Raw genomic sequence first — 27,957 nt, forward strand, 5'->3', positions numbered from 1 at the left:
TACCCCATTTTTTTCTTTGTATTTCTTTTGTTTCAACAAAAAATAAAGGGGGGAGGGCGTGCGCCAGTTGCGGTCCTCCGTGGATCCGCCACTGTCGATGTTACTCCTTTCATCGAAGCTGTTGACAAAAAGAAAAAGACTTTTTTAAACAGTATAAAAGGGCTCACGATGAAATACGTGATGGAATGTCGTCCTAATGGACATTTCCATTGTCACAATGTCCTGACATGTCTGGTCAAAACGAAAGTGGTATAACATGAATCCGTGGTGGTAATCTGTGTGAAAGGTTATCTGCTTAGATGCCAAACGCTATTTATCTTCATGCTCTTATACAGGCAAGAAACGCTTACTGGACAGGCGAAGGGTATAAAACCATTCATGACCAGAAAATAATCACGCAATAGCACAAGGACTATTATCAAGCATACCAAAGGATTCGTCATCAAATTCCCATTCGAAATGCTCGAGAAAAGAAAAAATCAGGCTCCTTCAGACTCCCATGGATGGAATTTGTGCAGATACAAAAAGCGTGTTTTGAATTCCAGGATATTGGATTATAGAAGGCTTAACTGTGCAGTGCGTATTCTTTTCTCGTGTACATATGTGGCCCTGAAAAGGGCCTACCCACCCACATACATTATATTCTCACCTACATATTCTAACATAGATATCATTCGAGAAAGAATACGTCTGGCACCATTAGGCCTTCTCCCACGCAACGTTCTACCACCACGGAAGCCTTCAAAGATTCAAGGGGGTTGTTACTTCCACTTGCACCTGTCTACTGGCCATGCCACCTCAACAAAGACCAGATAATTCAGATGATCGGGAGTAAGCTATGGCAGAACTGTTGTAGAAAAATAACAGCAAGGAAAAAAGGCGGCACATAGGTTGCGAGGTTGCTACCATCTGAAAATGTGAATACCGTGATATGCGCCCCCCGCCATGCCACCTCAACAAAGACCAGGCAATTCATAATGATTGGGGGTAATCTATGGTAGAAATGTTGCCGAAAAACAACAGCAAGCAAAAAAGGTGATACATTGAAACATAAGCTGCGAAGTTGTTACCATCTGCAAATGTATATACCGCGATATGCGCAATATGGGGCAAAGCTGGGGGCCATCTTGTCAAACAAAATACATGTATCCTCACCCAAATGTCGTCATAAATTGACGCAGGAGAGACTTCTTCGCTGTGCATTATATGGTTTTTTTGTTTGGGTTAATTTGTTCACTGTGACATTAAGGTCCCCGAGCACATCAAAGTGGCACTGTTCTTTTTTGAAATGTATCCTATTTTCACAAAAAGTGCGGACGTGACAAAGTTGACAGTTGCTTTGTCGCTGACAGAGCAATTCATTCGCTCAGCACCATTGAGCCACATTGGCGCAGATATGAAACTGCAGAAGACAGTTCATGTCTACAGTTGATCACTTTCCTGCCGGGTTTATTGTAAGAGCGATTTTTTTTTTCCTTCGTTGTACAGCTGTATGTCGAGACGTTTCAGCGGTTCACGCAAGCTTTCTTCTCGTCTTCCTCGTTTGAGGAAATTCTTAATTCTATCTCTTTTATATGGATTGGGGCATTTCTCAGGTTTGCATGTCGGCTATTTCATGCGCCTATTACTATACATTCCAATGTATTAACAAAGAACTCCGAGACCCAACAGAAAGGCATATGAAAACAAAGTATACTTGAGTGACCTGCAACTCGTCATGATTAATGTTTATGCATGTTTAGATCACACTACGTCACTGACATTTTATGAAATCCCATTCACATAAGGGAAAGGTTCTGAAGATTTAAATAAAGCTACAAGTTCAATGATCGAGACCTGAAATTTGCAGCTATCGTCGTCAAACACGAACGATGCGGAATAGTGTTATACGCTAAGGATGGGGCCCGCACCTCGTCAATCTGCGCTCCCGTAGACAAAACCAGTGTTGCCAGATGGTGATTTCGGGAACCAAAAAGGGTGAAATTTGGTGATTTTTGAAGTTGTTTGGTGACAAAATTTTAGCCTGGTAACCAAATCAAAATTTGGTGATTTTTGGTAACTTTTTGGTGATTTTTAGACCAATGAAAAATAATCACACTAATTGAAAACGAAAATGCATTTTGCCCAAAGTTTTCCCCTTATTTCCTTTAGAAACATAAGATGTGCCCCTTTTTTTGTCACTCGACACACACAAACACTCACATATCCATACACATCGTACACATTTTGCATTTAGTATGTTTGACTACGGCGCGCCGAAAATTGCACCGAGACTCGCGCAGAGTGTTTGATAAAGGTTTATTGACATAATCTTGTCTTGAAATTGAAGCCTTACCTACGCTTGTCCAAATTTGGTGATTTTTGATGGCTTTTGGTGATTTTTTACAAGCCTTTTGGTGATTTTGCTCTGTTGGGACCTGGCAACGCTGGACAAAACACGTATAGGACGTGTGCGTGTGACCGTGATGATACTGATATTACGCATTTCTTACATAGATATAAGATTTTCAAGAAAAAAAAAACTGGTTTTCACCTCAGTTTGCTTGGTTGTGGTAACCCTGCAAAGTTTCAAGGGTACTGAACGCAGTCCCGAACGTAAATTTTTGTTCAGTGGGCTTGTAGCAATTTTACGCAGGGTGACGATAATAGGGCCCCTGACCACTGAACTCTTACACATAGAAGAATCACTCGCCACCCGTTTTGTCGCCGTCGCTCGACTCATTGTCACGTGACGTCCGCCATTTTGCTTAGCGGAACTTTTTTTGCGTGCAAATCCCAGCAGACGCTATTCACATACAGTGACTGCATGTTGTACCGTGTTTTTCTGACGTTCCGAGACTCTGAGCGAGGCATTAAAATACCATATTGTGCGGCTGTAAACTGCACAAATCACTTGACAAAAGGATGTGGAAACAGGTAAGTTTGACACCAAGGCATGATGAGAATAACAAGTAAATTAATTCCCCAAGTAACGTTACAATTAGGCGGATCGGTCGTATGTTGGCTTTCTTGTGAGCGCAGTAGCAAAGGTAGTCCCAGACACTGGATTTTGTGTTTGCCGTCGACATATCTGTTTACCACCAACTACTATGCAAAATAAAAAAGATCAAGTAGGCCTAATTTAGGCCCTGGGGCTATATTACACTCTGTACGTTGTGTGTTGGGGCAAACAGCTTTGTACATGAAAAAAAAGTGTACATTTATGTAAATTTGAGCTTAGGTGTAAACTTTACACGTAGATTTATTCTTGTCTAGCTAGTTTGAGTCACAGTACCAGTGGTGAGCCAGTGTCGGTGTCAGTGACAACACTACTGTCGTTTGGATACTAGATTGTCTAGACTGACTGTGTACTCTAGTATTAAAGTAACCTCGGGACATTGCTTTCGCAATATGCAATATTTGTCATACATGTATTTGCGAGACTTGTCTTGCCTACATATTGTTGCCACGTTAACATTTCGTACTATACCATAGTATGTTTTCACACTCATAAGGATTTCATTTTGAATTGTGCTTGAAGCGAACAAGTGCAAGTGAAATCTTGGATTATACAGTACAATGTATTGCCTTTGATATTTTTTTTCATATTCTTGCCAGTGTCCATTATTCATGGTTTTATTTTGCTGCCATATTGTATGCTAAGTGATTGTACATGCATTTGCTTTTATGATATACAATACATGTAGTTGTCTTGAATATTTGTGACACTTGTTTTGCCTACATGTACATACTTTGAGATACAGTGTAGTATGTTTTCACACTCTTTAGATTTCACTTTGAATTTCGTTTGAAGCAAACGGGTGCGTGTGAAATCTTGCATTATACAGATGTTCATGTATTGCCTTTAGTTGATATTGTTATGCCAAGAATGCATTTGATATTCTTGCCCGACAGTGTTCATTGTTTATGGATTTTATGTCGTTGCTATATTGCATGATAGTTGATTATACAGGCATTTGCTTTCGTGATATACAACATTTGTTGTATATCTGTGATACTTGTTTTGCTTACATGTTGTTACCAAATTATGTTTTCATACTACACAGTGTATGGGATAGTTTTTGTTAAACTCATTACTAAGGATTTAATTTTGAATCCTGCTGAGCTAAGTACAAGTGAAATCTTACATTTACAAATGAATTGCCTTTAATACTGTTGCCAGGAATGCCTTTAGTGTTTTTTTCAGTGTTCATAATTCGTAGATTTATATTGCCATAGTGCATGCGGATCAACACAATATGTTTTCATACTATACCATAGTGCGTTTTTACACTCATTAGGATTTTCTTTTTGAATCACGCTTGAAGCTATCAAGGGCAAGTGAAATTGTGCACTATATTGATGTATTGCCTTAGATAATCTTGCCAGACAGTGTTCATTATTCATGAATTTTATGTTGTTGCCCTATTGCATGTCCATTATAGATGTATGCATTTGATTTTGTGATTACAATAGTTGTCACAAATTTGCGACACTGGTGGTCTTGCCTATCATTTGCATAATATGTTCCTGACGCATGTACTGCCTGTGATTATAGGTATGATAATGGTATGTGTACTTCAAGCAAATGGTATATCACTGTACTGTGGTTGATTCTCAGCAATCAACTTTGACCTTGATAAATGTCAAATAAATTGTAAAAAATCAGGAAAATTAACTCTGTCCCACTTAACTTTCTGTTTTATGTGGGAAGACAATCTTGAAAGGAGTTCATGCTTGTGATGTGTGTGTGTGTGTGTGAGTGTGTGAATACATATATATATATATATATATATATATATATATATATACATAGATGATTATATATACATACATATATATATATATATATATATATATATATATATATATATATATATATATATATATATATATTGATTGAGTACCGGGTATAGTCTACATGTTGGTGCAGCAATATCATGATATTGAAAGTAAAACAGAAACCAAGTTCATGTTGATCACCAACAATTTATTTACAGCACACAAATATTTGAGCGATTCGCTCTTTCTCGAGCGTTGTTGCAAATCGCTCAAAAATTGGTGTGGTGAAATAAATTGTCGGTGATTAGCATGAACTCGATTTCTGTTTTATTTCATGTATACAGATATACAGTGTGTATATGCCTATAGGCATATTGCTTCCTATACCAATATGTGCAATAGTGGTAACTACTGATAACAGCAGTAATATAGATAATTAAGGTGATGTTGTCTTCCAAATTTCTAATATGTTGAACGAGTGTCAGATGGGGAAGATGTATTACATGATCATATCCACAAATCATTGATTTTTACAACTGGACTGACCGGAAATTTAATTTGACCTGTTTAATGGGAGAAAAATCAAAAGCACGAACACACATCTTCTTACAATATCATTGGAGGGGGAAAAATGCAAGACGTAGGGTTGAGAGGGGTATCAGAAAAATGGCAGGACACAGACAAGGACAGGCGCGCGTCTTAGATTATTTTATACCAAAGCAGATCACGTCTCCGAAGTCAAATAGATCTATCCGAAAGGGGAAAAAAACACTAGGTTTCAATACAGACAACTTTCAGGGAAGAGTATGAAATAAATAACATAAATGAGTACATGAATCTGTGGTCAACGCTGGATTGAGAAGTACCAGTATGACAGTTTACAAGTTCAAGTAAATATCAAGGGCTAATGCGGCTGTCATACTGTCCGATCAGTGAGTTGACCGTACCGTACTCGCGAGGAGCTGCGGAGGTACCGCTAAGCAACATGGCGGCGTGTGCACTGAGGCGTCACATCCGGGGTGCGCGGTGGCGACACCGAGCTCAGCGGGTTGTGAATGGGTGTGATTCTTCTATGTGTAAGAGTTCTGTGCCCCTGACTCATGTACAATCTGAATATTATGTAAGTGTTGAATATCAGTCGTGCATTTTATAGTACGAAGAAAGTTCGGATTTAGGTTTTTGTCCCTATTTACCACTGAGTGCCAACAAACGCAAGGCTGAAGGCTAGAGAATGTAATTACATTCGGACTGATAATCCTGCAAAGGTCGCTTTGTGGTGTGTGTGTGTGTGTGTGTGTGTGTGTGTGTGTGTTTGTGTGTGTGTGTGTTTGTGTGTGTGTGTGTGTTTGTGTGTGTTGTGTGCATGATAGAGTGTGTGTCCTAATTCGAATTAGCCTTTTTTTTTCTTCGATTTGTAGAGTAAGCGGCTCTACTCCTCTTCCTCCTCCTTCTTCTTTTCCTTTTTTCCTTCTTCTTCATCATCCCCTCCTCTTCTTCTTTTCTTATTTATCAGAAATAAAAAGACTCAGCCATGATAATTGTATATACCTATATCGTGCACCTTCAATAATTATGTAAGCGCTCTGCTCAAAACTCAGAAAAAGTCGCACATCAGCCAATGAACTATGAACCGACATGAACCAATGTCTCCTGAGATGACCACCTCAAATTCTGAAGTTTGTGTTATCTTTGAGAACAGTCTTTTCTCTAGCACTTTCTAGTGGTATATACTAGAGGCTCAATCTCTAGACCGCGTTTTTTTTTTTTTTTTCAGGCAGACGCTGCTTTAGGAGAACGTGTTTTTTGTTAATACGATGTACCTCTGCACAACACGCCTGAGTGGCCCTAGTCTTTGAGTCCTCTTCATTTTCTCCCTTTTCTACGAAACTGCCCCTCCAGAACTGTCTCAATTCTCATTGTGGAAGCTAGGTACACGCAGATGATTTAGTTTGATTGAACGACTCAGATTTCTCACAGTGGAGAGTAATTTCCATTGTGTGAATGAGTTTAATGGATTAGTGTTGTGTATTTAAAGGCACTCAGTCGTGGCGAGTGGTTTCTGCGGCACGGAGACAAATCTCCCCAATTCTGTATCAAATGTAGTGACCCCGAATGAGAATAGCGCTGGCTCAATGGTCAGCGAACAACACGCTGACCTACAAGAGCTCTATGCTACAAATCTCCTAACCCAAAATGGCTGTCCGAGCGAGCCACGAGAGCTTCCGAATGGACGCACACTCTCAGTGCGCATGCGCATGAAGAGATGCCAAAAGAGCCACGCGTCTTCTGGCCTCTCTCCTCCAATCACCGCAGCTCGCGGTGACAATGTTTGTATATGATGCGTAAACACACACGCACACACACACACACACGTGTCTCAGTGGCAGCATTGTCCCACACGTTTATGGATATAGCACCGAGTCTGGCATTGCGCAATTGCATGCACAAACTTCGGTCGTTCGGAGCCTACGCACCATAAGGGATGGCGATTGGCTGCCTTTAAAGTACATTTTTCACAGTGTGAGTGTTTTCACAATGGGATTGTTTACAGTAATGGGGGTACCTGTCTATCATAGTCTTAAAGCTGAGCGTTTGAATAGAGAGAGAGTATGGTATGATCAACATCATTTCACTTTTCTAGCATAAAGGGAGAGAGAGAACTTGAGTTATCTCTTTTAGAAAGCAAGAGAACCAATAATGAAATTTTGTGTAAATTTTTCTTTACATCGTTTTCCGTATGTCACACCATTAACTGCTGTAGTCTTCTCGTCCAACGATGGCAGCACCGAAATTTCGATGCTTTAGACGTTTCCAACAGATTGTCCCATTTTCTTCAAACATCCATGATGTGTCGGATCATCCACTGATGCATTTACTCAATCGAGAATTATACATGTATTTGGAATTCATTTCCCTTTGACAACATAAATGGTGTGCAGTTGAAATGCATATTACGATACTAGTAATAGTGGTTTATTCATGATCAAAGACGAATACGTTCAAAGTGCGGAAGAACTGATGTAAACGTAATGGTGACAGAGCTCTACGCATGCTGACTGCTTGAAACATTAACTTCGCTTTCCTCTGCTCTGTCAAAATTACTGAAAGAAAGCAAACAACGAAAATGAAATCTATAGAGATCTACGATGACAGGATACAGTATTATGTCCATGATAAATGCGAGCCGTTTGAAGCTTTGCACGCTGATTCGTGCTCTCTCTGTGGCTGTATACGCACTAACACATGAATGATTGTACATGTATTACAATTATGGTCGGGCATGATTATTAGTTGACTAGAAGGACAGAATCAATAAAGAAAAACAGATCCAAAATTGACTTTGATGGTTCAATGATATTTTGATGCAACATTGCCATCCTCACAACAGAGGACCCATACGCCCACAAATTCTTCAACGAAAGACTTGTAACATACAAAAGGCAGGAGCTCTGCTCTTTGAACGCACGATACCGGCCCTGCACCTCAGCACAAATGACTGTCCCGCCTTTTATATACAGTGTAGTGTACTGATCGTCTCAGGAGTGACCATTTTTGCGTAATCTCAATTTTTGATCACCCGTCAATAGATGGCGCAAGTAAAAAATGTCCAGGAAGAAACCTCGCAAAAAAAAAAGGCGTTTCAAAGAGTAAAATCTCGAATTCACACTGATGGAGTGCCACCTTTAGGAAAATGCATTCCGTGTCCACGTCTCTTCTTTGCTCATGAGGTCTCTATAGCTCTGGACGGCAAAGAATATTTTATTGGTTTATTTCTTGCTCCAAGTAAAGCTGTTGATGTGTTTGGGATCATTCAACATCTTCAGATGATCTTTGAAGGTGTTGCTAATGGATACCTCCTTTACTGTTCACCATGTGGTACTAGTCCTGAAAAGGACTGTTGGAAGAGGAGATGGTAGATATTGATGAAGGAGAAGCAAGAAAGAAAGTGAGTGAGATTAGAAGTATTCTTTCTTGAAAACGTGAGAGTCCTGAAAAGGACTGTGAACCAGAGGCAAGAGTAAGGAGAGCTAAGAGAGAGGCTATAGGGCTCGACGTTCCGGACAGCTTGACTGTCTGTCCTCAGGAGGGCGCTCGTATTTCAGCTGTATGAATATAAAGCTTGTCTTAAAACCACCCAAAATAAAAAAAGACCAAATGTTTACTCTGCTATACCTTGGTATGGGAACATGATTTTACTTGTATTAGCTAAAAACAACAATTTTTCCGAGTGTCATGTTATATATAACGTCCATGAAAAATTGTGAGGGGATGACATCATTAACTCACTCATTTGAATATTCATAAGGACTGGTCAAGAAATATTATTAAAAAAAAATTAAAAATGTAAAATTTTAAAGTGTCATATCTTCCTTGATCTGATTTTTGTCATTTTTATGTCATTCTGAGCGGAATATTTCTCTCTCTTTTGAAACGTATTAATTTTTAAGGTGATTTCTTCTAAAATGGTTTCAAACGCGCGTATAAAGCTCATCTTGTGAGCTTGTCTTCTTCCATTGATGACTTTGTATAGATATTACTTTTATCTGTTATCTGTTCTCTATGATTGTTGTACTTGTGTTTGTGTTTTACGTTCTTGTAAGAATATATGATATTTTTATACTTCCGCGTTTAATGTGTCATATTATACTTTTCGTTCTTCTTGATTCCCGTTCTTATAAAACGTTCTTTATGTTTGTAGTTGCATGTTTATTTGTATTTAGAGTAACTTTTATGATGAATGAAATAAACCGAAACTGAAAGTGAAACACACACACACACACACACACACGCGCGCGCGCGCGCGCGCGCACACACACGTACACATGCATGGTGTAAAAAAATGACTACTTGCAGAAACGTACATGTACATGACATCTTCCAGAGCGGTACTTCGGACTACTATACTAAAGAAGGTATGTTCACGTCACAACTGATTGTTGTTGGTTTTTTTTTTTATTTATTGAGACTAGTGTGTCAAACTGTGAAAAAACAAATGACTTCGCACCCATCCGATATATTTAAGCTTAGAACCCATGAGTGTGCAAACCTAAATGAACCATATTAAATTCTCAGGGAAACGAGGACACACACAAACACACGTACACGTTTATGGCATGGTGTACACAAAGGGACTGTGTGCAGAAACGTACATGCATGATGACTTATTTCAGAGCGGTGCTTGACAAAAGAAGTATAGTTCCTCATCATAACTGATTTTTTTTTCTTGTTGAGTAAATTTGATGAGACTTGTACGTCAAAGTTTGAAAAAGACTAGGGTCCGTTTTTAATACATTCTTAGAACATATAAGTGTGCAAAGGTCTAAGAACAATGGACACTTGGAAGCGAGAACACATACTGCCCTAATCCTTCCAGGAAACTTAGAACAAAATATACTACATTAACTTTCCTAAGGATCTGAGGACACATAATTGCACTACCCTCTCTTTGGGAACCGTGGAAATATAATCTACTGACTAATTTTCGTACAGGAAACAGAGGGCACAATACACTGTATTACCACATTTTAGGTCCTCAGTTCAACGGGAAGGTTATTGCAGTATGTGCAGAAAATCAGCTGAAAATTTCTGAACGTTCTTGAAACATTCCACGTTCGTTATTTGGACGTTTTGTCAAAACGTTTTCAGAACGTCTTTCTATGGAAGGTTTACGGCGTATCTAAAACATTTCAAGAGGAAGTTCAAAACAATTTTTAAACGTTATAAAAAACCAATAAAACCTTTCTAAATTTCTAAAGACTTGCTGAAAACTTTTGGACGTTATAGACGTCAGAAAAAATTTCAAGAATTTACAAAACGTTCTTTGGACGTTCTGCGGACATCAAGAAAACTGTTAAAACCATCTAGAATGTTCAAAATATGTTTTAAGAATGTCTAAAAAAAAGCCTTTTGATATCTTTTAAAACGACCAGATAACCTTTCATGAACATCTAATGTGTATAAACAAACATTTTCAACTTCTAGAAAACTTGAAAAACTATCTTAGAACTTTTCCGGAATGTCTATGATATCCTATAAACGTTTTAAGAACATTCAAAGAACCTTTGAAGAATTACACAAAATTAAAAAACGTAATGGGTAAATATAAGGGTTGTTTCGGGCAAACTATCTAATTATGTGATTATATACAGGAACAATCTTTTGATTACTTACCCTAACCCTAATCTTAAATCCTATCATCATCTGTTCCTAATGTCCTACCACCTATATATACCAACTACGCCCTATTGGTAGCTGATGTCTGTGTATCATTATTTTCCTATATACCAGCAAAAATATTGTAATTTGTGAAGGCATGTTTAATAAAATTGAATCGCACATACCTTAATTATCAAAATAACAGATTATGAAATTACCTCTCCATAACACAACTTGAAATACAACTGTAAATAAAGTGTGAAGAGATTTAGATTTGCATGTATTTTTATCTAGTTTTTTTACACTACATGTAGTTTTCAAAAAGTATGAAAATGAATGAATTGCATTGAAATCTTAGATTTTTGTCTTGAATATTCATAAACATGCATGAATATTCATGATATAGAAGCAAATAGAAGACGTCTTTTTGTAAAGCGTTCATTAAAGTGAAGAAGTAACAGACCAAATAAAAACATTTTGTGGACGTTTATACATGACGAAGACGTAACGTTTTGTAACGTCCAACGTACGGAACCTAAACAACAACAACAACAACAACAACAACAACAACAACAAAAGAAATAAGGTTCGTGAAACGTTCTTAAGACTTTACGTGTTTGTTGAGATAGTATGAATCTTCGATTCCGTACGAAACTTGGTATATTACTTTTCCTCCGTTCCCAAGGAAGGTTAAGCCAGTATGTCATCTAGATCCAAGAAAGACATTATCCCTCCTTTCATATTTCTCTGAAGATTGAGCAGTGTGTTGAGAGGCTCATGAGGGATATAAAACAAATACCCACTTTATATACAGATATACCATGGTTTATATACCGGACGGTATGGTAATTCCTGGTAATGGAAATTTGTAATCACTGCATGGTAATGAAATTCAATACGCGCGGGACTTCTTAGATTAGACTTAGAGCGTTGTATGGGCCGAAATCGCCAAAAATGCGACACAGACATGTAGAAACGCTAAGAAGTTCACTCTGCAAATTAAGAAGATGTCGATTTATCACGAGATTTTATCGCGTAAATTGTTCGAAATGTTTATGTCAGACCTTTTACCATACAATACGAAATATGAGCCTCATTTGCCGATTTTCTCTTTGTCGTCCGCTCGATATGAATTTGTATGGTGAATCCATGCAGGGTATGTATTGTGTGATTCTGATGCATGGACATAATGTGAAAGACATCGATTATCCCATTACGAAAAACGTGTCCGGAATTATGGTGCAATTTTACAACGCACTAATAGATACCTTTTTTTAGATGGGTAACTTGAAGTCTATATTCCGAAAATCGGAGTGAATAATCTACATAATATCGTAAAAATTCGTGATATTTAAGGACTTTGTGAATAGCTAGTGTTGCTTTTGGCCGAAATTTTATCCTCTGAGTACGAAATACAGAGCCACAAAAATAGGCTTTTCTCTGCTCTCGCAAACTAAGAGCATTCAGAGGCACAAATAGTGACTTTCCCTCGAAGTAGATATATATGTCAATTCTACCATACCCTTGGCATACCTTGGTATACAAGTCAGTTTGCTATACATTGTCCTGAGGAAAGTTGCTATTATACCTCGTCACTAACTCATAGATCTTGGTAAACCCTGGAACGTTAAGGTATAAAAAATCATGTCTATAAATGTGTACACCTTGTATTACATACGGCTTTGAAAGCTATAAAATCTATCTCTACAATCAACATTTACTCTACAAAAAGCAAGATGAATGTGCCAGATTTGTTCCACCTCAAGTAGTTGGTTCTTCCGAAAACCCCCAACATTGTTTTTTCCTTTATTCTTACTCTATTATGCAGAGCAACAACTGAACGGAATAACTCGCTCAGCGCTCCTCAAGAATGATTTGGTAAGTCTTTGGTAGGAGCGTGGTGATTCGATGACCAAAGCCATAGTCCGGGACGGCGCCGGGGGGAAAGGCGACCTTGAATCGCTGGAGGACGTTCGTGAAGAAGAGAAACATTTCCATCTTGGCCAACTGCTCACCTAGACACACCCGACGAGCTGAAAACAGATTTAAAATGTAAAGACATCAGTCCCGGCGGCGACATCAATTGCGGGGACAAAACGATTACGACGTAGAGAACATAACAGAGTTGACGCTGGTTGATCGAATAAGTCATTGATCTTTGGCTAAAGCCAATTGCCATAATGTGCTGTCTCTTTTCGACATTCTGAATTGAAACATACAATTAGTGCAACTAATCTTCATGACTTACAATGATGAAACGGTTTAAAGTGCATGATAGTGTGTGTGTGTGTGTGTGTGTGTGTGTTTTATCCATAGCAGAATACTATTCAGTATGAACAATTTTATTGCTAAATACCATGTACACAGAATCTGGAGACACTACATATTTAGAGATGCTTCATCGCTCCCAAACAAAAAGAAAGATGATTAATGTCTGACATGCAATGCAAAGATTCCATAAAAGTTATGGGTGATATATAGGAATCATGAACAGTAATGAAAATAGAAATTATGAAAAGTGATGAAATGAGCAGTGAAAGTCCTGGGCATAGACAACAACAGAACAAAAAACAAGCTATCTAAATTAAGCCCGACACTCCTGATCAAATCTTCTGTAATTAATCTGCTTGTTTGATTTTACTAGTTTTTGGGATTTGCATTGCACCATCAAAACCAATGGGATGAAAGGAGGTATATAACCCTTCAAAAAACCAACATAATCATATTCAGTAAAACTCACCAACACCGAACGGTAAATACGCTTCATTCTTAACGACTTCCTTGCCGTCTTCTGACAGGAAGCGCTCTGGTCGGAACACTTCCGGGTCACCCCAAATTTTTGGGTCGTGGTGGATGTAGAGTACGTTGATCCCGATGTTCGTATCCTTTGGAATGTCGTAATCGCGGACCTTCATGTCCACCGTACATCGATGTGGGACTCCACTCGGTGCAATGGGGCGGAACCGTAATACCTCCATCAGGGTGGCCTCCGTGTAAGGCATACTGGTGCGATCTTCATACTCGGGCGTCCTCGAGTTGCCAACAACGTCATTAATTTCAGATAAAATCTGCGGCGAAACAAAGTGGTGGCATTTGCACAAAAACAAAAATGTCTATATCACGCAGCAAGTACTGTTACATGAATAAGGAAATATCTTCATGGTTGCACTTTCTCAAAGGGGAGTACTTGCGTATCAGTGCAATACCAATCCCCCCTTTCAGCTAAATACTATTAAATTAGTGATAAGGTAAGAATAGTAAGGATTGAGAATTAGTTTAAGTTTAGGGTTAGGGTTAGGCTAAGCAGGAGAGTTTAGATTAGGGTTTAAACAAGGGGAAGGGTCCGGGGTAATGCCTCAGGAGGCAATTGCCCTAGACCCAAGGAACTCCTAACGCTTCTATTCTTCTTCTTTTATTTTTTCTTCAAAGTTTGACACTTCCGACATGATACAATTTCCTCCGGCCGGTTTCCATTTGAAATGTGTAGAATTGTTGAGTGAATAAAGGAACTTTCCGAAATTTTTTCAGGACGCTGTTGCGCCCAGCAACTGATCCGTACCCCTGTAACCCTGTCTGTGCCAGGGACTTTGGGGTATGCGTGCAAAGCTATGGGGTTTATTGAGCCAATCGGCACTCAGCACACAGAGGGTTAAAATTGAAATCCTCCTCCTTCCCTCTTTCAATCTGGCTTCTAATTCATGGTGTTGATCAATGTCCTCGCTCAGTAGGATCTTTCAAGTATCTCTAAAGCTGGTATCTCACTGAGCGGCGAACGTTTGCGAACGTAGCGAATTTGAGATTCGCCAACTTTTCTGGCGAACGTTTGCGAAAAATCAAGGTTCGCTTCTGCCATTAGCGACAGTTAGCGACTTTTAGCGATGTTTAGCGACAATTAGCAACACTTTAGCGAACGTTTGCGAAAGTGTTTGCGAAACACAGGTGGCGAATATTAGCGAATGTTAGCGAATGTTAGCGACAGTTTTGCGAATGTTAGCGACAGTTTTGCAAATGTTAGCAACTGTTTGCAAATCCCTTGCGACAATTGCGAATGCCTTGGGACCTGGAAAATTACCAGGCGATTATGCATAGTCAGACCCATAAAACGAGCGTACAGCCTTCCACTGCATCCAGATCTCTTGTGACCACCGCTCAAGATGGATTTCAAAAGCATGGAAATGAATTTCTGCCAAGAAGAAGCTCAACGTGCGGCTATCCTTGAAGAGCTTCTTTGCCTAGCTGCTGCAGCTACAGCTATCGTGCAGCAAAAGAGAAAAAGAGAAGATGAAGAAAAAAAAGAAAGAAAGAAAAAAAGAAAGACCGTTTGGGTCAGAGAGTGGTTGCTGCAGAGGACAGACTTTGGCCAATACGAAAAGCTCTTGCAGCAGTTGCATGATGGAGATGTAAAGAGCTTTAAGAACTTTCTCAGAGTGGATCCTGGCCTGTTTCAGGAGCTTGTTGAGAGGTTAACCCCCCGCATCCAGAAGAAGGACACAAACCTAAGACGAGCTCTTGAGCCTGGTCTGAAGCTGGCCATTGCATTGAGATACATAGCCAGTGGTGATAGTTATAAGTCCCTGTCCTACGGGTTTCGTGTTGCACCCAACACCATTTCGACCATTGTGCCACAGGTCTGCCAGGCCATCTATGAGGAACTTCATGAAGAATGCATCAAGCTTCCTACAACTGAGGAAGAGTGGAAGGAAGTTGCCCAGGGCTTCTCCGACAGATGGAACTTCCACCACACGCTGGGAGCCATTGACGGCAAACATGTGGCTATCCAGGCTCCGTCTCACTCAGGATCCGCCTACCATAACTATAAGGGCTATTTCTCTATTGTAATGTTGGCAGTTGTGGATTCCCAGTACAAATTCATGTATTTGGATATTGGTTCCAATGGCAGCTGCTCAGACGCTGGAATCTTCAAAGATAGTGAGCTGTACTCAGCTTTGGAAGAGGGAGCAGCAGCCCTACCTCCACCAGAACCCCTGCCTGACGATGATCATCCAATCCCCTTTTTCTTTGTGGGGGATGACGCTTTTGGCCTCAAAGACTGGATGATGAAGCCCTATGCCACCAGGAACATGACGAAGCCTGAGAGATTGTTCAACTATCGTCTCTCAAGAGCAAGGCGAATAGTTGAAAATACATTTGGCATATTAGCACACAGATTCAGATGCCTGTTAACCACAATGCTCCAGAAGCCTGAAAATGTGGAAACGATTGTGCTGGCTTGCTGCTGTCTCCACAACTTGTTAGCCGCTAGAACACCACAGAAGATCGCCAGAAGAGCTGACAGAGAAGAGACTGATGCAGACCATTACCAGTGGACAGATGGAAGCTGGAGGTCCGAAGACACACTTGCCTCTTTGCAAGTTGTTGGAGGAAATGTTGGAACCAGAAGTGCTAGAGCCCAGAGAGACTATCTCAGAGACTACTATGCCACAATTGGCAAGGTTTCTTGGCAGGACAAGGCTATTGATGTGAACAAGTACAGGAAGAGATCTACCTGATTTTGAACTGTGTTCGGCAATGCCAAAGACTGATGATGGAAAGTTATGACGTTATCATTATGTGTAAATATCAATTTTTTTGAAGGGTCATTCTGGGGTCCCCCCCCCCCTCTCCAGTTCTCGGAAGCTCTATCTTGCTCAACTCGGTCATGACTATCTCATTTCTATGATTTAGCAGAAAAGTGTACTCTGAAAGTATTGTGTATCGGATTTCCATTTTTTTCTGACATCATGACGTAAAATTCAATTCTTTGACACTACAAAATCGTCCCTATCGCCATTGTGTCACGTAATGTGTATTATGCTTATCGAAGAAAAAGAACAAATTCAGCGCAGAAAAGAAGTGTTCTGTCAATAATAGGCAAAGTTTGATTAGTATGACCAAGTTCAGTTTGTTCACCGTGGTTTTGTTGGTATGCACATTATGATTGTGAAGAATGTAATTACAGGTCTTTGGGAATGAATAAGAACTATCGTAAGACCTTGTTTATTGATCCCTGTGAAATTGTTACTGATGAAATACCGTGAGTTCATTTTGTTTCTAGATAGGGTACCGATCACCGAAAGTTGTGGTTTTAACAATTCTAATTATCTACAATGTCTCTCGCTATGTATTTTCGGTCCATTGTGGTTTCAGATTCACGGATAGACCAGATTACAAAATCCGGTTTATTTGGTCTGCTACAAATGATAATGCATTCAAAGAAACATCCGAGTTATCTTTGCAGGGGTTCAATGTGACATGTAAAATAGAGTTTTCCCCAATGTGCATACAATTTCTTTCTCTATTGAAATTATGTTGAACTCATAATCAGTTGGCATAGAATGAAGGTAGACATACATATATACCAGGATAAAATAGTGTTTTATTACATCTCAAAATCAACGGTATAGAAAATGACAACATCATATTCATGTTAACTACTGAAGCAAATTAAACTATACACAGTGCGTTCCTAAAAAAAAAAAAAAAAAAAAAAAAAAAAAGGTAATAAGAGTTCAGTGCAGAGACAACTGTCATTCCAGATTCCTTTCATGGACGGGAAAATGAGTCATGTCAAGACCAATCTGTTTATTAAAATGTTGTGGTTTAACGTGGATTTGACTGGTCTTGTACTCTTTTTTTACTGTTTTTTTTCTTTATTAAGTTAATTAATTTCTTTATGCAACTTTTGTATCTGTGTCGTGAGAAACGGTCGGTTAATCAAGTAGTTGGTAATTGAACAAGCGACGACGGAAATCGTTCAGTTATCAGAATTTAACGAGCTCATGAATCTAACGGAAACAGCGTGACATTGATCACTTCAATTTTAGATTTTCTTGGAACATTTGAAACTTGGAAAAAGTGGGTTGGTACCTGTCACATTCTGAATGGTAAAAAAAAAGTGATGCTCGACAGTGGTGATGCAAAGTAGGTGTCAATGAATAAAGATAAAGAGTCATTCCTTAATAAATCTGTTAAAGATCTATGGTACAAAATTGTGTAGTTGAGTTGAGAAACCTTTCCCCCCTCCAAATTCACATGTAGAGTGCACTCCATAAATGAAATTACTTACAGTTTATTGGTAATATATATGAGAAAAGCCATAAATCCTGAAATGAAAAAAAGGAAGACAATTTTATATCAAATATCAACAAGACAAAAAAGATATAAGAAAATTACATTTATTACAATGTAACGAACTCAGTCTCGAGTCTATCTCGAGTTATCTGTATAAGGTGTAATAATAAATGATTACTACAGCTTCCAAACATTTTCATTTGCTGGCAATTCAACTTCATACTTGTGAACTGAAATGATCAACAACAGCGGAAATGCCAATAAGAAATATGAATAAACTACAATGAAAAAAAAAACACCTCTCCTATTCTATCTACGTACCTTCTTTATGTGTGTTTGTAATATGAAACGTACATGACAGTGTTTGTTTAACATACAAGTGTATATAGTTTACTCTATACTAATAAACCAAATCATATCAGAGGGTCTTTCCTGGTAAGGGAGTAAAGACATAAATACCGAAATAAAAAAAGAACTAAAAAACCTCAAAATCAACAACACACGAAATTACAATCAAATGAAATAAAAAAGTTATAGACTACAATATGCAAAACCCTCTCTTGTCTAGGTTTTTCTGTGGGGTTTCAGTTCGAAATAAGACAAAAAACACGTTTTCAACATTGACTAACTTGCAAAGGTGACTCCATACCTATGCACTGAAATTATATCACGCTTATTTCTATTCTTGGTAGCATAAGTATAAGCATACGTACGCAAATTAAAAAAAAAAAAAGGAAATGACCATTCATGAATTCTACCTCTTGAAATCAACAACAGAGAATGTAAAAGATGTCGTTAAAAATTACACACAAAAAACTTATCTTGTCTACGTTTTCTGTAGGGTTTCAATGTGAAATGTAAAAACAAGTTTTCAAACTTTACTAACTTGCAAGATAACTCCATACCTATGAACTGAAATTATATCACACTTGTTTCTTCTCTTGGTAAAATGAGTATAAAAATGTAAGTACCCATATAAAAGGAAGGTTATTCATGAATTCTGAATCTTAAAATCGATAACACAACATGTAATAAGAAAATTACACAAACGATAATATAACATTGTTTTTAGAGTTTTTAACCGGATTAAGTAGTGGTGGTGGGTGTACTGGTCTGGCAAGTGACTGGGCTGGCTACGAAATCACGTCCGGAGAAGTTCACTAGCGAACCGAGACTGGAGTTTATGCCATCACTGCCTGTGGTAGTAGGTGTCAAGGTGGTGGTGCTGGTGGCGCTTGGCTCTACCTGCAGGGTAGCTGGCTGGCGGGTATACTCTAGCTGATGTGGAGGGTATAGCTGTTGCGGCTGCGGAGGGTATTGTTGTTGATGGTGAACGTACTGCTGTGGCTGATAAAAGTACTGCTTCTGTTGCTGCTGACTGTGTTGCTGCTGCTGACTGTGTTGCTGCTGCTGACTGTGCTGCTGCTGCTGACTGTGTTGCTGCTGCTGACTGTACTGATGCTGTTGAGTGTGATGTTGTTGATGCTGCTGCTGCTGCTGAAGGCAGCGCCTACTGCCAAACTCCAGAGTCAGGGCCAGCACCTGCTGGCTGTAGTCAATCCATTCCTGGCCTTCCGGAATCCTAGTCATCAGAGTTGCCAGGTACTGAGCGAAGCTTTTAACTTCTGCCTCGTGGCTCGAGAGGGATACGTTCTGTCCTAATCTCTGCTGCATTGCCTGATCTGCTCTAGCCAAAATCTGGAACAGAGAGAGAGAGAGAGAGAGAAACAAAAGCATGTCATCAATAATTTTGTTAACAATTGACACGTATAAGCTCCCAAGACAGATCATGACTACTTTTCACAGGTATGCACTATTATGTACACTAAAACTCTACAATGATACAAGATACCTTGAAGACACTTGAAATTAGGCCCTACATGAATAAAAATCCATATACAGAGCACTTCATATTATGGACTGGGTGACTGATAGACAAGTGCATCTCTACAAGCAGTACACTGCATGAAAAGAAAATAAAAAAAAGAAAGGTTGGTTACCTGTGAAAGCATTTCATCAGTGTTCTCATGGATGGTGAAGGAATCTCGGCAGAACTGTCTGCTGGCAGAAGCACTCTGCCTATTGACATCCTTATCAAGTCCCTTGTGCCCAGGAAGAGTGCTGGTGGATGGAGCAGAAGGGATGGAATCTTCATCATCACTGCATAAGGAGGCAACTGACGGCGGTTGTGATGTTGGTTTGGAAGAAGCCTTGCAAGAGGGGAACTGCAGCATAAAAATATCAACATGTCAATGCTTTGATAATAGATAAAAGGACAGTAAACTACTTTTATGTTTATTTTTGTTTGTATTTTGAAGGAATTGGGTGGGATTCTCACCTGGTGTGTCACCTTGCCACGCCTCTTCTTGATATGTGGGCGGAGGTAAGCAAAGTTGGTCATTATCCACTGGTCCGTAGCTGTGAGCTGCTCATCTGCCTGTCCAGACTTCTTGCAGCTAAGCTTGACGAACCTGGTCCTGTAATTTTTCAGGAAACCCATGACCTGCTTATCTGTAAAACAAAACAGAAAATGAATATATACAGTGCTGTATGTAAGTTCTTGTTTAAAATGTTTCGCGTACCCTAAATAAATTGCTTATGTATCATAATTATATGTTTCATTGTTATTTCATTCAACATGTTATTTGTTACAAACTTGATAATTATACCCAGGACCATGTAGAGCAGTATTGATAAAATTATTCAACTGCTGACCTTGTCAGGGTTACATAAATAATACAACTAGCGGAATTAAAAACACGCGAAACTCCGGTAGCGAAAAATTAGTCGCACGAAAATATCCACTTTTACAGTAACTGGGATTATGCATAAAAAAACATCATGACGGCATCAAAATTGCATTATAGCATAATCGCATTAATTCACAATACTCCAAATGAAATATATTAATCAACTTACAGGTCGGTGCGGGTCGGCCCTTGTCTTCGAATTTCTCCTTGACAAACTGCTTCACCACCTCTCTCTTGGTAGTTGTGTCCTTGAACTCTTCCAAATAGGAGTTGAAGAACATGGGGTATTCTTCAAAAAAAGCAGCTAAAATTTCTTTGTCCTCTGATGTCCAAGTATAGGAAACACCCGACTTCTTCTTCTTCTTCTTCGTCTGTTTTCCTTCCCCATCATCAGAGGGTGATGAGACAGAAGACTCCTCATCCTCTTCAACCTCAGTGGGTTCATCAGCAGCACCAGGGGGGTCAGCAGCAACCTCCTGGACTGGAGGGAGTTCTTCAACAGGGTCCAGGGCATGGTCTTCCCCCGTCCCCCGAAGGGCCTTAACTTTCCTTTTTACAACTTTCTTCTTCGGCATGACGAACTAATATGACAAATTTCTCTCAATGGACCAATTTTACATAGGAACCATGTGTTTACGTGTTCGCTAGCAGTGGCGAATCAAAAAGAATGTTAGCGACACCTTATTACGACCGTTTGCGAATTCTTGCGAATGTTTTGCGAATTCTTGCGAATGTTTTGCGAATGTTTGCAACCGTTAGCGAAAATACGAATTCGCAAAGGTTCGCAAAGAAATTTTGAACATGTTCAAAATTTCTTTGCGACAAGAAAAACTGTTTGCGACAATAAAAACCGTTTGCGAACTTTCTTGCGAATGTTAACGAACCTTTTGCAACCGTTTACGAACCCTGGCGAATTCCCAAATTCGCTACGTTCGCAAACGTTCGCCGCTCAGTGAGATACCCCCTTGACGGAACGCTGACATTAAGGTCTACATAAATATTCTGTGCTGTTAAAGTGTGGACAATACATCGTACTGGTCTTACCATCAATCCTCAAAAGAAGCTCATGTTACTCCAGTGAGACAGGTGACAGCCCTAAACTTTCTCACCTTCTCTTGGATTTCAGGATACCCAGCGACGAAGAGAAATGCCCACAGCAGTGTCGTCGACGTTGTCTCCGTTCCAGCCAGGAAGAGATCGAATATCAGGGCCCATGCCTTCTCCATCCCAAACTCCGTCTTCTCCCCGGATTTCTGGGCACGCTGTACCTCCAACAGGTACATGTCGATGACGTCTCTCACGTCGTTGGGGTCAAAGTTCTTCTCGTGTTCCCGGATGTCGTCTTCCAGGAACTTTTTGACTTCAAGGAGGTTTCTTCGCCGTTCGTTCATAAAGAAGACAGGCAGGGTTGACAGGACACCTGGGTCCTCGGCCACGAAGTAGTTGATCCGCCTGATCATCTCCTTGAACTTCGGATCGGAGTACTCGAAGCGGTGGCCGAAAGTGATGGTGCAGATGATGTTGGAGACAGCGTTGTTGATCACGAGGGCGGGGTTAAAGGGAGAGCCGTTATAACCTGCCATGGTCTCGGCCAGAATACGGGCCTCCTGGTTGATGCTGTGCTGTAAGCTCTTCTTGCCCATGCCGAAGTTACGGAGAGCTGCTAGCCCGAATCGACGGTGGTCAACCCATTCTTGTCCATTGGAAAATATGATTCCACCTGAAATAGAAGCACGGGTCATGTGTAAACGAGAAGGGTGAGTACAGTACGAAAGGGTGAGAAGAGTACAGTAAGTCGAAACTGTACTTACACTTTGGTCATATGCAGAACTCACCACATTCAGCACTGTTATCAAGTATTTATCATAATCATTGTCACCATTGTAAATAGATCATTTTCATAATTACTGTCGTTTTTAGAGATCGAAAGAGGACACAATTGCTTGCTGTAGCCAAATCAATCTTGAAAAAAAAAACACATTCCGGAGAAGATATAGGTCATACCTTTGTAGTTTGTTACAGCCCTTAACTCCCAGAATTCCTCTCTGTCACTGGTGACGTCAGCCCGTCTGACCAGAACGTCCTTCACCAACTCAAGACTGCCCAGGAACACGTAATCCTCATATCCGTCGGATAAATAGACGATGTCACCGTACCTAGTGATGGACGGGAAAAATGAAACACTTTTCACTTTTCACAATAGTGTTCTCGACCTCCCCTTTGTTTTGATTCAAACCCATTATACATTCTGCTGCATATTATGTATTCACCGATGTGAACTTAGACAAACTCGTCTACTGCATTTGATAACCCGTATGTCTTGGGTGGTAGATTGCAATAGACATTGTCTTATGAATGGTGTCTTGCACGGGAGAAATCAATCACTGATATAATTACTGTAGCTGTTTGACAATGTCTCAGCTGACGTACATTTCTAAGCTGTTCTTGCTTCCCGATGCATTGATACAAATTTGTTATCACTAACTGTCTCGCATTTGACAAGCACAAGCAAGGAAAAGAAATCTGTACATGAAAGTAAAAGAAAAGAGATGCGTTCTATCCAGCGTGACAAGTGTACGTTCATGATTTTGGGCAGACTGAAGCATGAGAAAAATAAGACTTTCGAATCGAATTTATTCATTGGGGGCGGAAGCTTACATGATGTTTCACTCGCGTGAGAGGTTGCAGTCAGAAACACAGATCCTATAATAGGAGATACCTACAAATGTAGGTCAAATGTCGTTAGATTATTCTGACTCCAGTCCAGTGCAGACGCCGGATGTGGTATAATCTGCTTATTCATCACAACAATTTTGCTACCTGCCTGCCTTCCTTTACCACAGTAAATCTGAGTATTTAGGCATCGGATTATTATCCTAATACAGAAAAAGAGCTTGTGAATGAAACCGTAAAGGCGCCATTGTTTAGTCCTCTTATTCACCCAAACTTGTATCTCCATTTTCATGATTTTTCGACTTATTCACGTTATATAAACTGCCAATAAACACTCGAAACTGCGTGAAGGTAATGAAACGCTATAAGTGAACGGGAGGTAAAAAATGTTTCTCCTCTCCACCACACACTCGTTGTAGCTCCATATTTAGTCCATCCATCCGCCTGCATGCATATCCATCTCTGGCCCTGAACCACAGAGATTTTTCTCCTTTCCACTGAGGAAAAGCTCTTTGCCCGGAACTCGCTAACTTCTGGGAGCTTGAGACTTCCGACCCCTATGTCAAAGATTCCATATCTCGTCTCGTATACTTACTGCTCGTTGAGTTTCCTGACGAGTTCGATGGGGTTCTCGAACAGACGGGCGAGAGCCGTAAGGTAGTTGAGAGGCCACGGGATCTTGATGGGCCCAGGAGGGAGGTTCAGCCCTCTCGACCCCGTCTGCTTCCGCATGATCAGCATCAGGAGGAGACTGACTACCACGCCCAAGAGTATGCTGCTGTATCCAACGTTGGAAGCGACGTCGACGAAGAAGCTGGCCATGATGTTGACAATGATTTGAAGGTTCAATCGATGGCTGTTATAAATACTTTAAGTAGTCGCTGGAATCAACACAGACAGATTGCAAATACATGAATACAGAGATATCAAGGTGTAAACAGCAGCAACAGAGAGTTGTTAATATAGACATCAATACATTTTATGGGAGAACCTGAGGGTGAACGGAAAAGATTCAGAGAGTGCATGAGAAGAAAGGCGGAGAAGAAAAAACACTCAGTATTTATAGCATTAAAGGTTTAGAACGGTCGTTACCTACCACGCTGATCATTATCTGATCATCAGCTCCCCGGATAAATAGATAAACAATCGAGGGGGCGCTATGACATAGTGGATAAGACTCCCGAATACCAATCCGGGGACCCGAGTTGATTCTCACCAAGTGCTTACAAGACAAGATGATTGTACCCACTATGTCCCTCTCGACCCAGGTGTATAAATTGGCACATTTGACAACCGAACCCCCGCCACACTTTTATGACAGTCGCTGCATACCAGATACCAATTAAATTCGAGGCAGTGAAATGTTTTATTTGATCAATTGGATATCAAACTATTAAAAAACCAAAGTATTCCTGTCTGTTAGCTACCCTTCATTAGTACACGGTAAACAGAACATCGTCATCTTGACTCAAGCTAAAAGTACACAGACAATAAAATCCCCCAAGAGATTCTTTTCCTATTCTCTTTGATTATTTTGAAGCTAAAAGTACACAGACAATAAAATCCCCCAAGAGATTCTTTTCCTATTCTCTTTGATTATTTTGTAGTTTGTCAGTTGTTGTTGTTTTTTTTTTCGATTTGTTCGCGCGGGTACATAAAGGTACATCGTATACCATAAGAATAGTTCGTGACGTGTTCGACTACAGCTATTCAGAGGGATTCGTATAGGAACCGAGTTCTTATTTTGAACCTGTCCATTAAGTGGACTGTCGTTTCTGGTAAGGATCACCAATAAACACTGAAATGGCACTAAATCCCGGCCCCTAAACAAAGAAATCAGTTTTGAATTTAAAAACAAAGCAACGAACAACAATGTATGCTCCAATATGAGCATCAAGTTTTCTCGTGTACTTTCAGACATTGTATTATCTTGAATCAAGGCAACAGATGCATAATAGATATCGTGTGCAAAGCAGAATTTCAAAACCGAAACACATACACGACATAGCACATTGGTCCTGTATTTTAATGTATTTCAGGGGTTTCAAGATACCGTGCGGATGGGGACAACCGTTATACTTTGTATGCTTTATATAGGTGCCTATATTATAACAATCACTAGACATGATCACACTTACAGGATAGAAACAGACAGGGATAACAATGTGAAATATATGATATTTATACCCATATAACGTCGATTTTAAATGCTTTGGCGCAGTCATTGGATGATGCGTTCACTAATGGGGGGGGGGGGGGGGGGGAATGGGGTAATTGATAATTCCGAAGTTTGGGAGCAATGTTTACGAAAACAATTCCCAGCTTATTTTGGAGTCTCCTGAACAGTCTGCTGAATGAATAAGGAAATTATATCAGAAGATTGTATAAACATACGTATACGTTCATAACAATGGAACACTTTATTAATGTTGCTGATCTCTTTATGATAGATTTGAAAACAAAGCGATAAACATGAATTCTTCGGGAGTTTCTAAGTCAGTATAAGTGAGTAAAACTGAGGGGGAAGGGTGTGTTTCAGAAGTCATGTTTAGACAAGTCTGATTAGCTTTGTTTTGCAGGGATTGAAGTCGAACCATGCATTTTCGTTTTTAATTGTGATGCCATCAAGAAAGATACTATATCTAAAAATGATGCGCTGCAGTAATAGCTAATGCCGTAACAGTACGTGTCTTTATCGATATGAAGCTATATAATACATAAATTACGGAAAAGATGACAGGCGTGACAGATATATTGATGTAAAATCGTTATCCACTTTCATGCACTTATTAAAAATAATCTAAACAAGATTTCGGAAAGGATAATGGGTTAATATAACTATATTGGGGTCAATATACATATAGATTATAGTCTCCTGTTGCTGGAAAAAAAATGACGACAATAACGAGGATTAGGAGATGGTAATTTATTATCAATAAATGCTTAGTCTGCTCTTGATTATGTTGAAGTTTATTGACAAACGCTTATTGTTGGAATACACAGGAAACTGGCTTTCAGTTTAGCTGGAACAAATTCTGAATTTCCTGGCGTGCTTGAGGTTTGGAAGGAATATTGGCATACACGTGGAACTTCACCTTCTGCTTTCCCAAAATATCACCAAAATATGAACTCTATAACGATAGAGTTCTAGAGCGGTCCTATGTCCACGTACAGATTTATTCTTCAAGCATCGTCAAGGTCATATTCTTAGCTTTTTCCCACTCAGGGTCAAGTTTGAGGAAAACAGACACTAGTAGCGTGAGTCAGCTATCTCTGGACACGTTGGTGCGCTCAACTTTAGCTAGAGGTGCAGTATACAACTTATCCTATTATAGTGAATAGGGCCGACACTTTAAATAACGCATATTCGTGAGTCCAAATTCAGATGCTATTTCGTCGGCCATATGCCAAAAGGGCTTTATTACTTCCACTGTTAGGCCCTTATAACGCTGTAGACTTTGTACACTATTAGTGACCTTTTGGCATAACAGGGGAAGTAAGGCCCTTATGGCATAATGCCGACGATTTCGTCAACCGTGGGGTTTTATACAAGGTAGGCTCTTGTTATGTTGCAACAGCAATCAATGACTCATTTTGTTTTAAGCGTCGTCACTTAGTGTCACACCGTTTAATACATAAATCAGACATACAGGTCTATTCTAGTTGTATGTGTTTGACGTGCGCTAGAGCTGATGTATTGCTACACAATTGGGCCCACATCCTTATGATTGTTTACATACAATATTGCGCTTCTTTCCACACTATCAAATGCGAACAACGGTGCATTGAATTAGGATAGAAGCCAGCGATAACATAATAGAGCTGCGAAGACAAGGTTTAATGGTGAATACTATCTACGATAAAAAGTTAATGCGAGTTGTCTGTTTTGATCTATGCTGACTGACGGGTGCGGACGGGTTGCATAAAATGATTGTGTAGTCGCACTATGAAACTACCGTGTTGTAGCTCCATATAATTATGATAATGTATATGGACCTTGGATAACTCCATTTAATGGACCTTGGAGCCGCACCCGTTTACGTGGTCTCTTACGCGTATCGGTTCTTCTGTCTTTGATATCTCGACGGAGAGACGCTAGAAGGAAAGAGTGAAGAGTGTCTCATTTTCCTTCTATAATAAAACCCAGATGTTAAAATTGATCCCCATAATACAGATCATCCACAAACTCTTACACGAAAGACTTACCATTAGTTACTGAAGCTGCAGGAGTTGTGTTCTCATTATAAAAATGCACAATATATGACTGTCAGCATTTGAGTACCGTCTCGATCGTTGGTAACTGTGATGATTAGCTCATCGGTGATAACAGGTAGGCCTAAGACCCGTAGCTATTCACGCGTGCAGATCCTTTTAATATAGGCCCTGTTTGTCGAAGTCACGCGCCTTCTCGTCCAAGTAAGGTAAATAAATGAGGCCGGAGGGGAAAAAAAACATCGATCTCTACCCGTTGGGGTTTGTTTGGGCGTCACACTAGTCTAGCTTCTGGACTCTTTTTACTCGTAGCAGTGATCGTGTACACGTCAAG

At 39.8% G+C, this 27,957-nt stretch overlaps 1 protein-coding gene across 1 annotated transcript; it reads right to left on the reverse strand.

Moving 5' to 3' along the window:
* Positions 1-12,668: 12,668 nt before the first annotated feature.
* On the reverse strand, positions 12,669-27,703 carry LOC139729049 (cytochrome P450 2J4-like). Its single transcript, XM_071639974.1, has 6 exons — positions 27,618-27,703; positions 24,007-24,292; positions 22,743-22,894; positions 21,848-22,458; positions 13,658-13,985; positions 12,669-12,950 (listed from the first exon to the last, which is right to left on the reverse strand). The coding sequence occupies exons 2-6, from the start codon at positions 24,231-24,233 to the stop codon at positions 12,772-12,774; spliced, it is 1,497 nt and encodes a 498-aa protein (XP_071496075.1). The 5' UTR covers positions 24,234-24,292; positions 27,618-27,703; the 3' UTR covers positions 12,669-12,771.
* Positions 27,704-27,957: the final 254 nt, after the last annotated feature.

This window comes from Diadema antillarum, unplaced genomic scaffold, assembly GCF_040938485.1.
Source record: "Diadema antillarum isolate AM-2024a unplaced genomic scaffold, OU_Dant_1.0 seq00000217_RagTag, whole genome shotgun sequence".
Classification (NCBI taxonomy): Eukaryota; Metazoa; Echinodermata; class Echinoidea; order Diadematoida; family Diadematidae; genus Diadema; species Diadema antillarum.